Here is a 13,232-nt window from a genome sequence, read left to right on the forward strand (position 1 = left end):
TACACGACGTACAACATTAACGCTACGGCCAACGCTTTGGTTGGAAAGGCAAACGAAAGAGAGAAAAGCGAGAAGCCAGACGTACGCGTCGTGAAGTCGTAAAGACCGATAGAAGAAACTTGTATTAAAGAAACCAAGTCCGAAGAAAAGAAAAGAAAGAAAGAAAGAAAGAAAGAAAGGATACAGAAAATATAACGAAAGAAATGAGACTCGTGAGAGAAGCCTAGGGAATTTCGCCGGCCTAGCCTGATTCGCAGTGTCTAGTGATCTCGCCCGCGGTATATTACAAACCACCCCTCGTCGCGAAGGATTCCGCTTAGGTAAAAGGGGAAAGTGCGATTCATCGTTCGAATAATTACTTTCCCTCTTGCAATTGGCAGAGGAGTTTTGGGGGAAACAACAAGGAGTTGTGGGGGAGATACAGTTCAAATTTACAGCTAGTGATTTTCGAGCTGAAGCCACGTATCTGTGATCGACGTCCGATTCCGAGGTGTAATCCTTATTTTATTACTAAGGAACTGATATCGTTTCGAGAGAGGGACAATTTCGCGTGTGGTCCTTCTTTTGGTGAAAGAAAAGAAAAGAAACCAGAACGCGGGACGTTCGAAAGTGATCGTTTTCTACCTTCTTCGAATTTTTTTCTATTCCCTTCGCGGCTTTCTCTCCACCACCCCACATCACCCACGTCTCCGTCTGTTTTCAATACACGTACCCGTGAGCGTAAAACGCAGTGACACTTTTCGAATTTCGCGAGTTTCAACGGCCGCCGCGGACGTCATTGGTGAATGATGAACGTCCGGGTAACAGTGCGTCATTTACACGGTGTTCTCGAACCTGAAAGGATATCCTCAAGGCAATGCGATGCAATTTTCTCACCGACAGAGTGAGAAAATACGTCTCCGCATCTTTTCTTTTTTTTTTTTTTTTTTTTCGTTTCTCTCATCTTCGAATAGTGCGACGCCAGGTGTCATTCTTCAGAGTTTCAAGTTGCAAGAAATTTCAAGGAATAAGTTTGCATCGTTTCGACCATCTTCCTCCCGTTCTCCACCTACGTTCCTCTATACTTTCGTTTATAATTTTTGTATTTCGCATTTTTCGCCAGACACTTACAACGACGCAACATTTCCACCATTTGCTGTAAAATATCTTCCTTCTTCCGCGATATCCGCTTCCTCGATGACGTAACTCAAGTCGGAACGAAAGTCGTCGGTAGCCAGTTTTCAAAAGTGCGTGAAATTTGAAACACGTGATCCGCAAGGGAATTCAGAAGGGCAACGGTGTAGTGCGCGCGCCATTTTATTTCCGTTATGCAGCTCCAGAAGCACTGGTTGCTTTTTTTGGATGGATTCGAAACACGGTGTCTCGTTTCAACGGTGGCTCGGTCGGTTCCCAAGATTTCTAACCGACAAACTTCGTCGATTCCCTCGTTCTATTTTAACACGTTTGATTACCGATTCGACTACCAAATTAAACTCTTGCGAGTTTTCTTCTTCGTAGAAGATTCAACGACTTGTTCGAGTTATTTCTTATTTTACGCATTCCATTACGTAATTTATTCTTCTTTTAGTTCTACGTAGACTTTTCTTCCCGTTATTCGTCCCGTATTTCGTTTTCTTCGTTCGTCTTCTTCTTCTACGTATTCATTTTCCAAACAAAAGGAAAGAAATTATTATGAACGCACCTGTAGAAAAAACTGTAGAATTTTCCCTTTCTTTCTTTCTTTTATTTATTTATTTCTCTCTCTCTCTCTCTTTCTTTTCTATTGTACGATGTTACGTTATTGCGTGACTTTCTGTTGGCTGTCGACTTGTATCGTTACACAACGCGTTTTGTAATTGCTTTTTAGTCGTTGAAGCAATCTCGATGCGAATACTTAGCAACATTAACGGAAGTCACTCGACGATACAATATAATACCAATAATCAATTTCATAGTCGAACAATAACAACAATCGTGACGAATCGACAACGACGACACAAACACAAGACGATAATAGTACATTTGATTGAGATAAAAAGTAAAACAATTTATTTTAATTAATACGTATTAATTAATCGCACTGAGAAAAAAGATGGAATACAAGTTGAAATTATCAATTCTAATATTTCTAATATTTCTACTGTAATAATGTTATGGAAGAAATATTGTAGACTCGTAGATCGCGCAATGTATAAAGTGTAGGCAGGACAGATTTAAGGAAACAAAGAAAGATAGTAAGATAGTAAAATATTTCGGAGCGAAGTCTTCGAAAATGTTCTAAAAGGAAATTATTAAGACTCCAAGTGCCATATTGCATGCCGCGTGTTGTACGTCGTAGTCATACAAGAAAATGAAATAGAAAGACAAAGAGGTCGTAACGCGTGGACGTAAGCTAATAATAACTAACAGGGCTGATTGTTTGTAAAACAGGGCCGCCCAGATCGTGCCGCCAGAAGTAGTCCGTCCGCCGCCGAATTCTCCGAGAAACGAGAATAAGAGCGAAGAAACGAAATAACTAGCAAGTTCCTTCCCATCGTGCGATACGTGGGAAAACGACGACGTAGAAGGCACGTAGAAGACCTTCCCGGGAGCGAGAGGAGGAGACAATTAGACAAATAAATTATTCAATCATTCAAGTAGAAAGGAAATAATCGAAGATGCCGCCGCCGAAGAAGTCACAGGAGGACGAGGATCCAACCCCGTACCTTTTCGTCTCCCTTGAGCAGAAGAGAATCGACCAGACGAAACCATATGACGCGAAGAAGGCGTGCTGGGTACCGGACGAGAAGGAAGGTTACCTTCTTGGTGAAATCAAGGCAACCAAGGGTGATGTTGTTTCCGTCACGTTACCTGGCGGCGAGGTACGTCATTTCCCTTTGCCTCTTTGTCAATTATCAACGTTCGTTTCCTTTAATCGAGTCGACTTTCCTTCCTTCCGACTTGTTTATCGATACTATACTTTCTACCATACATACGTACATCGCTACATAGCATACGCGGTACACATATACATACATATATATACATACATGTATTTAGGTACTCGTACTCTCATAGACTCTCATTCGTGAGTTCGTGAATTATCAAAGAGAAAAGGAAAAGCGAATGGAATAATATTTTCTTATTACTCGTATCTCTGCCTCTGTCGCGTCGCAGTCGCCTAAATTGGATAGAGCGGTAGCACGGCTGGGAAGAAGCCAACGGTGGCTTCCTATGCGCGAAAAGAAAACAAAATAGCAGAGGTTCATCGTATCAGACTCCGTCGAAACGTTATTTTTGGCAAAGGTAAAAACCGTTCGGTAGCGTTTGCCATCGCCTAACGTTCCGATATTAAAACTGCTTCGCTTCTCCTCTCGCTCGATATCCACGCGTTTCCAAGTCGATTTGCGATCGCTCGCCTCGAAGATCAAATAACTCTGAAACTTAAAAGTCGCTTTATTTTAGGATTTATTTTATCCTGGAAAAATAAGTCGCATAGGAAAATGCGTAGAATACGTGTGTAACAGATATATATTTCGAATATTTAGAATCATTAGAATCATTTTCTTTTTTTTTTTTCATACGTTTCGTTCGATTTTTGCAAAAGTAAATAAACAACGAACGGCAAATTATCAGTGTAATATGTATGTACTATGTTTCTGTGATTAGGAAGAACCGTGTCACATTCATATGTTTGTATATATATATATATATATATATCTGCATGTGCGTATGTAGATACATGTGGGTATATACATCTATATTTGTATCTCTCTCTGGTTTTTTCGTCGTATTCTCCGCGATTTCGGTGGCAGCGGTTATTTTTGTTCGGCTCGGGACATAGCGATGTACGAAATGCCACGGTTCTACATGTTGGATTACATAATGGTTCAGCAAACCCTACCTTCTCTTCTCTTCGTTAACCGATGCTGAAATGCTATTGTTAGCATCATCCGCTACCATTGGTATAATAATAAGTTGAAACGCGTCACTTGACGAAACGCGCCTCGACATATATGTATATTTAGAGCATCGAAAGCGAAAGAGGGAGAGGAATGAGGTAGGAACCAACCAAAGGATGTAGGAAACCATTACTCACACGTTGGATTCTTCTTATTACGTGTAAAATTAAGAAAGAAGAAGGGAAAAAACGCTAAAAATACACTTTGGGTGCATTTGAACTTTCGTTTAAAATCATATATTCGGTGCCCGATGATTGAAAAACTTCAGAGAAAATAATTCGCTTCCACGCGTACGACGTTTAATACTTGTCTCGTACAAATAACAAATTTTGATATTAATCGATCCTGCTGTCTCGTTTTTGAAAAAATAATGAATGACTCTTCGATAATATCGTATTTTATTCGCGTTTTCTTATTCGTACTCGTCATTTAATTAGTTAACTTGAGATATAAATACGTACGTATCGTCGAAAAAAATAAACTTCATTAAATGAATTAAAGCTCAAGTATCGTCATTCCGAACGGTTAATTAATTGAGAAATTGGCGACGAAGTTTTTTCCATGTAAAAGGTAACACTGTTGAGTGAGGTTAAATTTTACGATAAGACAGAATAGAATGAAATGTGTATACAAAGAAGGAATGCCCGTGCAGACGAAACAGTTCCGCAAGGACCAATTGGCTCAAGTAAATCCGCCGAAATACGAGAAAACCGAGGATATGGCTGATTTAACATTCCTGAACGAGGCGTCCGTGTTACACAACTTGAAACAACGTTACTACAACAACTTAATTTACGTAAGTTCAATTTTTTCTACCTTTACTAATCGAAGTATCTTTTTTCCTTGCCCCCGTAAAACCAGACCAAGGACTTCAAGAAGGACCAACTGCAGCAAGTAAATCCACCTAAATACGAAAAATGCGAGGATATGTCGAATTTAACTTATCTCAACGATGCTTCGGTCCTTCACAATTTGAAACAACGTTATTACGCCAAACTCATCTACGTAAGATTATTTCACCCTCGGGGAGAATTCTCTCTTACTGCTATCCAGTCGTAAATGTTTCTGAGTTTCTTCACATTTTTTTTTTTTTTTTTTTTCGTTTCTTCATTTCTGCCTTCCTTTGTTTTCCATAAATGGAAATTGCATTTGTTGCATCGAAAACGTTGGATAAAAGCACCTGAACGTGCCGCCACGTTGTTTTCTTCTCTGAATTCGTCTTCTTTTTCTTCTTCTTCTTCTTCTTCTCCATCATCACCGTCATCTTCTCCTCATAATTTTCACGCTCAATCGTAATTTGAGTGTTTTCTCCAATTCGTTTGGTCGTTCATTTGGTTTGCTGCGAACACGCGCAAATCTGCAAGTATTCTATTCCCCTCAAATGCATGATTATCACCGTATGCAACGTCAAACTGACAAACGTCGTCTGACAAAACACCTATACGTGTAGCGACGTGTCGTTGCTTCCCTCCCCTTCTGCCTGCCCTTTTTCAAGGGAAATTGTTCCGAACGTGGTTGGTCGAATTTAATTGCCGACCACGAGCAAGTTCTCGTCTCAAGACACGAGTTACTTACGTAAAATCATATTCACGTTTTTATCTTAAAGTGTAACTTTTCTTTCTTTTTTTTTTTTTGTTTCATTAACCAGCATAACACTATTTGGCTGCTCCAAAATAGTGTTGTTGAATGTTGCAAACTTTGAAACAAAAAAAACTAGTATAAAACTAGTCAAAGTGTGATATTTAGTCATTGAAAAACGTAATACAGTCTTTGATTGTAAATATGTGTACATATATACGGGGATGTGTGTGTGTGTGTGTGTAGTACGATATGTACATGGATGTAAATGTGAAGAATTGGACGTTCCGCGCTGCGAATAGAACCAGTCGATTCAAGTGAAAAGAGTCACAGAATCGTTAACGAAATCGTCACAGATACATCTTTGTACCATGGGTATTTTACCGTGTAAAAAGTTTCATTGCGATAACGCGGCTCATTGTCATTTTCAGACCTACTCTGGCCTCTTCTGTGTAGCTATCAACCCCTACAGACGATTCCCCGTATACACTCACAGATGCGCGAAACTTTATCGAGGCAAAAGACGTAGCGAAGTGCCACCGCATATTTTCGCCATCTCTGACGGTGCATACGTCAATATGCTTACCAGTAAGTATATCGGTGCTAATGTTGCGCTATTTTTCGTGTTAAAACACTTTGCTCGTGTACCAAATTATCGTTTTTCTTTTCACAGACAGTGAAAATCAATCCATGTTGATTACCGGTGAATCTGGTGCCGGAAAAACTGAAAACACGAAGAAAGTAATCGCGTACTTTGCCACCGTCGGTGCCTCGACCAAGAAAGCCGACGATGCCAGTCAAAAGAAAGGCTCCCTGGAAGATCAGGTCGTCCAGACCAATCCCGTCTTGGAGGCGTTCGGTAATGCCAAGACCGTCCGTAATGACAACTCTTCGCGTTTCGTAAGTCCTGGCTCGTCTTTCTTTATTTCCTCCTTTCAATTTGAGCAGTTTGTAATTTCTTTCTTGCTCGTCGAACAGGGTAAATTCATCCGTATTCACTTTGGACCCTCTGGGAAACTGGCTGGTGCCGATATCGAGACCTGTAAGTTTTTATTCGAAAATTTCCACATACGTATCTATGCGCTCTATCGCTGTCGATTCTTCGCATGACAAATTGGATAAGAATCTCTAGAGCTAGAAATTTAGATTGATTCTTTTCCGTATCCTATATACGTACATATGTACGTACGTATAAATAGATCAATTTAGATAGAAACGTAGTTGGCTTCGATTCGTTACCGGCTTTTTTTAAAAATAATACATTCGTCGTACATACATACGTTTGGTTTTATCTTGTTAGATTTCGTTTGCATCATACCTACATATCGTAGCACGCGTAGATTACGTCACGTACGTTATTTCAGAACGAATCAAACGCAATTACAAACGCTTTAAAACGTTTAATCGTAAGTTTCAATAATCTTGCGCAACATAGAAACAACGCTAAATAAATCAATTTATTTGCATGCAGATCTGCTGGAGAAGGCTCGTGTCATCTCTCAACAGGCTCTGGAACGTTCTTATCACATCTTCTATCAAATGATGTCGGGCTCGGTCTCTGGCTTGAAGGGTAAGGTTATTCAGTTCACAAAAACAAGTTACATTATTCTATCGAGATGATAACAGATAGCTAGGATCTTTTTAATGCAGCGAGCGTTTACTTGGTGATTGTCGGAGATCGTCTTTAGGACGAGAGACGATCGATTTGTCGATTTTTTTCTCGACACGTAGGTACTTTTCATTCACAGTGTGTGCGACGATTCAGTGTGCTCTCGATTCGAAAGACTCGACAAATACGAAAATTTGTGTTGGCGACGTAATATCGTTTTTTTTGATATCGTTCACAGGTGAAAAAACCTTTTCAGAGCCTGTTTCCTATTCTCGTCCGTCTTTGCTTTTGGATAAGAGTTGAGTAAGATGTCTAGTATTTAAACTGGAAATTAGAGAAAGCGCCAGGTTGCGTCAGGAGAAAACCAGGTTGCGTAACTCGGTATCGAAGGTGTTTGCGATATCGAGTCGGTTGACGTGCAACCAGCGGTACACCAAACTGTCCTGGATCTACTTTCCCCATTCTGTCAGATTTTCTCACTTGTTTGATCCCCGTTCTATATAGAAATGTGCTGCCTCTCGAATGACATCCACGACTACTACTTCGTCTCTCAAGGCAAGACGACGATTCCAAACGTCGACGACGGCGAGGAGTGTACTTTGACCGACGTAAGAACCTGACGATCATGCCAGGGCTATAGGCACTTTCTCTCTCCTTTGTCGCCTCTTCTCCTACCTCTTTGCTACATTAGACGCCAATATTCTTTTAAGGCTTCTTTTATTATTATTGTTGTTGTTGTTGTTGTTGTTACTATTATATTTCCGTTTCGATTTCCCCCTTCCAAACACAAACCCTGTCTCATAAGTTTCTATGATTGTTCGCTGTTTGTAGCTGTTTGTAGGTTGGAAACTTTTCCCCCAAATTTCTCCTGGAAAAGAGAAATACCAAGGTGTTGTCGCGTGTCTCTTTTGTTCTACCTGCCTCCCATTTTATTTATCGAGCCGGAATTCATTCAATCACGACCTTTGTATTTCTCTGAAATGTGAGTCACCACCCTTGAGTTCTATTCGACAACGTCCTTTTAAAGTACAGGACTCGTCGAAATCTGCCGTTGAATTTTCCACAGAAGGAAGTTGAAAGGAACCGTGCTAAACGACATATGCGGTATTTCAGAAAACTATACCGTACGCTGTCCTTACTCTTGTGACTACTTGTATTAATGAAAATTAATATTCGAGAATCGAGATCCTATCTTGTCCTAAATGGCCGGAGAAAAATAAGGGAAATGGGAAAATATGTTTCAACAGACAAAGTAAAAAGCAACGTGAAGGTATAAACGTGTCACACGCGTGAAATAGGACAATTTAGGAAGTTGATTCCCCAGGAACAACTTGCGTAGATCAAATTGTTCGAGTTAACGATTCAACGACTTACTAGGTGATTATTATTATTATTATTGTTATTTTTTTTTTTTTTAACAAAATCGTCCCCCTTCGATACGAGTTTATAAACTAGTCCCTGTAGATGCACTCCGAAGGAAAGCCACCAGAAAACATGGCACCCTCACTCGTAGTTAATACCTGCATGTTTGTTTTTATTCTTTCTTGGCCACCGATAGAAATGTTGCTGCTGTCCAACAACATCCATGACTACTACTTTGTCTCACAAGGCAAGACGACTATCCCTGGCCTCGATGATGGCGAGGAACTTTTAATCACCGATGTAAGTGCTTCCCTTTGACCGGTCAAGCACTCTTCTCTCGCGATGTTCCGGATGGAAAAGTTCACGTTACGTCGAAATTGTGAAATTTTCTTTCACGCCTTTCTTGACTTTTTCAAGAGATAAAGAAAAAAAAAAACGATAATTAACGAGTAGAGGTACAGATTTCATAACGCCTTCTTTATCTTGAAATGAAGAAGCTTTTGTTTAAAAGATTATATTATATCTGCTGTTGGCAGCATATTTCATAGCCAGAACCGTGAACAATTTCATCTTGAAAATTGCCACTAAACTCCTCTGAATATTACTTTATTCACCAATTAGCAATCTACTTTTTCCACAGAAGCGAAACAATTCTTCAAGCTTCGTGTTGTTGTCTTTTGGTTTCAGTAATAATGTAGTATATGTGCTGAGATTTATCATTGTTTGTCACATATTCTTCCTCTCTTTCTGTCTCTTGCTCTTGCTCTTTCTCTGTCTCTCTCTTTCTCTTTCTCTTTGCTCGTTTGTTTATTCTAGTTCATCGATGCGCCATTTCTCATTAAAATTTAATCATATTTTTTTTTAACAGCACACATAATAATATTATCAGCAAGATCGGCAACCACAGAAGAATATCATTCTTGCTTTTAATTCTTTTATCTCTGTATTCTATTCTTTCTCTCTTTCTCTCTCTCTCTCTCTCTCTCTCTCTCTCTCTCTCTCGTTGTTCGTATACTTCTCTTTCTTCTTTCTTCTCTCTATTGCTCTTCTTCTTTCAGCCTATCGCAAATCATTTTGACTCGTATTCATATTCTTTCTCTATTCCCTTTCTCTCTCTCTCTCTCTTTCTTTCTCTCATGCGCATCTTGCAATTGCTCATGATGTTTTTCATTAGTAAAGTCTTGCAACAATGATTGAAAAGAAAGAAAAATGAAAAAAAAAAAGAAAATAGGAAAAAAGTGTTTAGAATTGAGAGGCTAAAAAGAGAAATTGTAAAATTGAGAGCGATTGCAAGTGGTAGTGTCAACGATACAACGCTCGTAAAGCAGGCAGCTTTGAAAACCGAACAAAATAATGCAGAATTAACCCTGCTGAGCAACCGGATCGGGGACTATTGGTACATTAGCCAGGGTAAGACCAGAATTCCGGGAGTCAACGACGCCGCGGACATGGAAGAGACGGACGTAAGTCCAACCCCACGGTGCACAAAACATCTTGGCCAACTTTTCGAATCGTTTTGTCGAAATTCGATCGTTTGCTTTGCGACAATGACGAAAGAGGAAAGAAGCCTTTCTTCTCGCGAATTGGGCACGGTACGGTACGGTATTGGCATTCACAGAAAGTAGACAAAAAGGCAAGCTGATGGAAAAGTTGGGCCGAGGTTTTTCATCACCTCCTCGCGCCCCGCCTGCGAAAGCTTCCTGCCGCCGCAATCGGGGCGCGGGGAGATTGGGGGAGGAATACTTTCATTGGAAATATTTCCACTCGAGGTAAAGAAAAAGAAAAAGAAAAAAAAAAAAAAGAAAGGAAGAAAAGAAAAAAAAGGAAAAGTCGAGCCCCCACGGTCCACCCGCTCCCCGATCAGCTCCGACGCACCTCTCTTCCCTAATGCGCCAACACTTTCTCGCTCGTCCGCAGCAGTAGAACCCGAAACAGCAATCAGGAATAATAACAAAACTTTTCTCGGGCTTTTCGTTGATCGACCAATTCTTTTCTAGCATTCGCATATCAGGAAGAAACCGTCCATCCATCCAACGATTCTGCAGGAATAACGAGCGTCTCTAACGAAAAATCTTTCTCGAGCAGTATCACGTCGTAGTATAATGTTGAAACTTGATTTGTACAATGTTCTATCGTCGCAGGATTTACGAGTATCGAGTCACTTCAAGTCAAAAGTCAGTTACATTATGATTGATCTCTTTTCAAAATGCTTCGCAGATCTGTGTCTATTGTCCAACAACATATACGACTATGTCAACGTGTCTCAAGGAAAAATCACAATTCCCAACGTCGACGACGGTGAAGAATGTTTATTGACGGACGTAAGTCCCTGACAAATGGATTCGTGAATCCACAGTTTTCTCCTTTCTCTATGTACCTTTATGTACAACCTTTTTACATTTCCACGTGTACTTCAGTTTTTCTCTTTGTATCAAATTTAGAACGCTGACAAATAGTAACGAACAAACGATCAACTGAATCAATCTGAATGAAATTTTATCGTACTTTTCTAGACGCGTTCTGATAATGTATCTCGTAAATATATATATATTTTATTCTTCAGTGGAGAATAAAACATTCAACATTTTCGAACGAAACGTTTGAAAGTTTAATTTAAACGTCGCAAAATAGATGTTTTTCGTTGCTATTCGTCATTGAGACTCCATGTACATAAAAAATTCATTTTAGACTTCCCCGACTATCCAACCATCTTCTACGATTGTTCGTGGAAATCCAATTTTGCATTTTTAGTGCATACACATGTATGTACGTACCTACGAAACGATTACGATCGTAATCGATCTTCTGCCCTGTTCACTCCTGTTGAGACGATATTTCAAACCATTTCGACAAAATATCGTCCAAGTTAGTCGAAACACAGTTTGACGAAAAACACACGGTACCCACGCACGTATGTTTCACGTTTAAACTGTCTTATGAAACATCGTTGCGTTGATACAACAAGAGAATTTCTTTGACAGTTTAATTCAAGCCTGATCTGACGACAAATTCGACACTTGTCTTGTTCTTGGTTTACCCTAAAAAGTGAGGCGGCCTCGAGATGGAAATTCTCGACGGTTGCAGTGCGCACGTCGGTGACACGCCTCACAGTGTAGCGGTTCGTTTCCAGTTTCAACCACCGAATCGGTAACGGAATGAACTCGAACGAACCTGAACGATTCAAGTCTCTTCAGAGATCTTCCCCTGCAAGGGTGTTTGCCAATGAAATTCCACTGTCAATTCACCCTTATTTTCGTCCAACGAGGAGGAGGATTCTTCGCAACTGCGTCAACTAAGCGATCGAAACCGGTTGAAAGGAACATCGATCCTCCTTCGTCTACTTCTTCTTTTTTGCTCATTCTTTTCTTTTTCATCTTGTTTTCCGTCTAGTTTTTTTTCCTCACTGTTTCTCGTCGGTTTTTTTCTCCAATTTTTGTTTCACACGATCTTTTTTCGTTTATACTCTTTTCTTTTTTAATTTCGGGCTTTTCGTCTTTTTTTTTTTTTTTTTTTTTTTTTTTTTTTTCGTTTCGAAACGCAAGCTTCGACAAGAGGTACAAGCTACCCGACGCAAGCTTCGCTTTCGCTTTTTCAGTTTCTTCGACGTAAATCCAAAGCTTCGTCTTCGCAGCTTTCTCTTCGAATTTTCAACGGCTTTGCAGCAAAAGATCTGGCTTATGGCATGTTAAAAATGTTACCCAGAGACTGTCGGAGACACTTTCGAGAATTTCACTCTGCGAATTCGACTTCGACAGTCTCGTCCTGGGAAGTATCATCGGAGAGAACATGGACTTTCAGGCTTCATATTCTGCCATTATCCTGTGTGCGATCCTACTAACGCTAACTTTGTACTTTTATCCATTGAGAATGCTTGCTACCAGAAGTCGTACCAGAAGTATCGCGTTCGATATTCGTTGTCTAGCTCCAAGTGACAAATGTGTTGCTTCAGACTTCTCTGAAGCAGTAGCCTCTATCTGGTACGACGCATCGTGTGTCCGACAATATTTAATTATTCTCTCCCAATGACAGCAAGCTTTCGACGTGCTGGGCTTCACCCAAGAGGAGAAGAACGATATTTACAAGATCACCGCTGCTGTCATGCACATGGGTGGTATGAAGTTCAAGCAAAGAGGTCGCGAGGAACAGGCAGAAGCCGACGGAACAGAGGTAACGCTCATCCTTCACTTTCTGAATTTTCATCCAACTTTTTCCAAGTGGAGAAGAAAAACGTCTCTGTTGTTCCTCTCGCTGGCAATCCGTATTGAGAAAATCTGTATCGTCTTCTCGCTCGACAGGAAGGTGAACGCGTCGCCAAGCTACTTGGATGCGACTGTGCCGATCTTTACAAGAACTTGCTGAAACCAAGGATCAAAGTCGGTAACGAGTTCGTGACGCAAGGTCGTAACAAGGATCAAGTAGCGTACTCGGTGGGTGCCATGTCCAAGGCCATGTTCGACAGACTGTTCAAATGGTTAGTCAAAAAGTGTAACGAAACCTTGGACACGAAACAGAAGAGGCAACACTTCATCGGTGTGCTGGATATCGCCGGTTTTGAGATCTTCGACGTAAGTTCCCTTCTATTCGACGCATAGTCGTACCACTTATAAACAGATATCCAGCGTTGGCAATTTTTTTTTCCTTTTAATCAAACTGTTACGATATAGTAATGATAATAGATAATATCGTGGGTCAAGTTTGTCAGAAAAATATGCGTAAATATCTGTACATTCCACAAGTATCGAAAATCTTTTGTTGTTTCACGT

The 13,232-nt window shown here is 40.3% G+C and overlaps 1 protein-coding gene across 24 annotated transcripts in view; it reads left to right on the forward strand.

Moving 5' to 3' along the window:
• The first annotated feature begins 210 nt into the window (after nucleotides 1-210).
• LOC122533252 (myosin heavy chain, muscle) overlaps nucleotides 211-13,232 on the forward strand; it is a 39,757-nt gene continuing 26,735 nt past the window's right edge. For 8 of the 24 annotated variants that reach the window (XM_043662784.1, XM_043662777.1, XM_043662789.1 and 5 more), the window contains exons 1-10: nucleotides 211-320; nucleotides 2,410-2,840; nucleotides 4,782-4,925; nucleotides 5,930-6,086; nucleotides 6,172-6,398; nucleotides 6,477-6,540; nucleotides 6,970-7,068; nucleotides 7,612-7,715; nucleotides 12,499-12,636; nucleotides 12,765-13,034. In XM_043662784.1, the coding sequence (XP_043518719.1) occupies nucleotides 2,637-2,840; nucleotides 4,782-4,925; nucleotides 5,930-6,086; nucleotides 6,172-6,398; nucleotides 6,477-6,540; nucleotides 6,970-7,068; nucleotides 7,612-7,715; nucleotides 12,499-12,636; nucleotides 12,765-13,034 (1,407 nt within the window). In that variant the 5' untranslated portion in view covers nucleotides 211-320; nucleotides 2,410-2,636. Of the gene's footprint in view, nucleotides 321-2,409; nucleotides 2,841-4,572; nucleotides 4,717-4,781; nucleotides 4,926-5,929; nucleotides 6,087-6,171; nucleotides 6,399-6,476; nucleotides 6,541-6,969; nucleotides 7,069-7,611; nucleotides 7,716-8,665; nucleotides 8,770-10,686; nucleotides 10,791-12,498; nucleotides 12,637-12,764; nucleotides 13,035-13,232 lie in introns of all 24 variants that reach the window. The other 16 variants (XM_043662771.1, XM_043662786.1, XM_043662766.1 and 13 more) reach the window with 4 other exon arrangements.

The sequence above is a fragment of the Frieseomelitta varia genome, unplaced genomic scaffold (genome assembly GCF_011392965.1).
Source record: "Frieseomelitta varia isolate USP_RPSP 00005682 unplaced genomic scaffold, Fvar_1.2 scaffold_513, whole genome shotgun sequence".
In the NCBI taxonomy this organism is placed as follows: domain Eukaryota; kingdom Metazoa; phylum Arthropoda; class Insecta; order Hymenoptera; family Apidae; genus Frieseomelitta; species Frieseomelitta varia.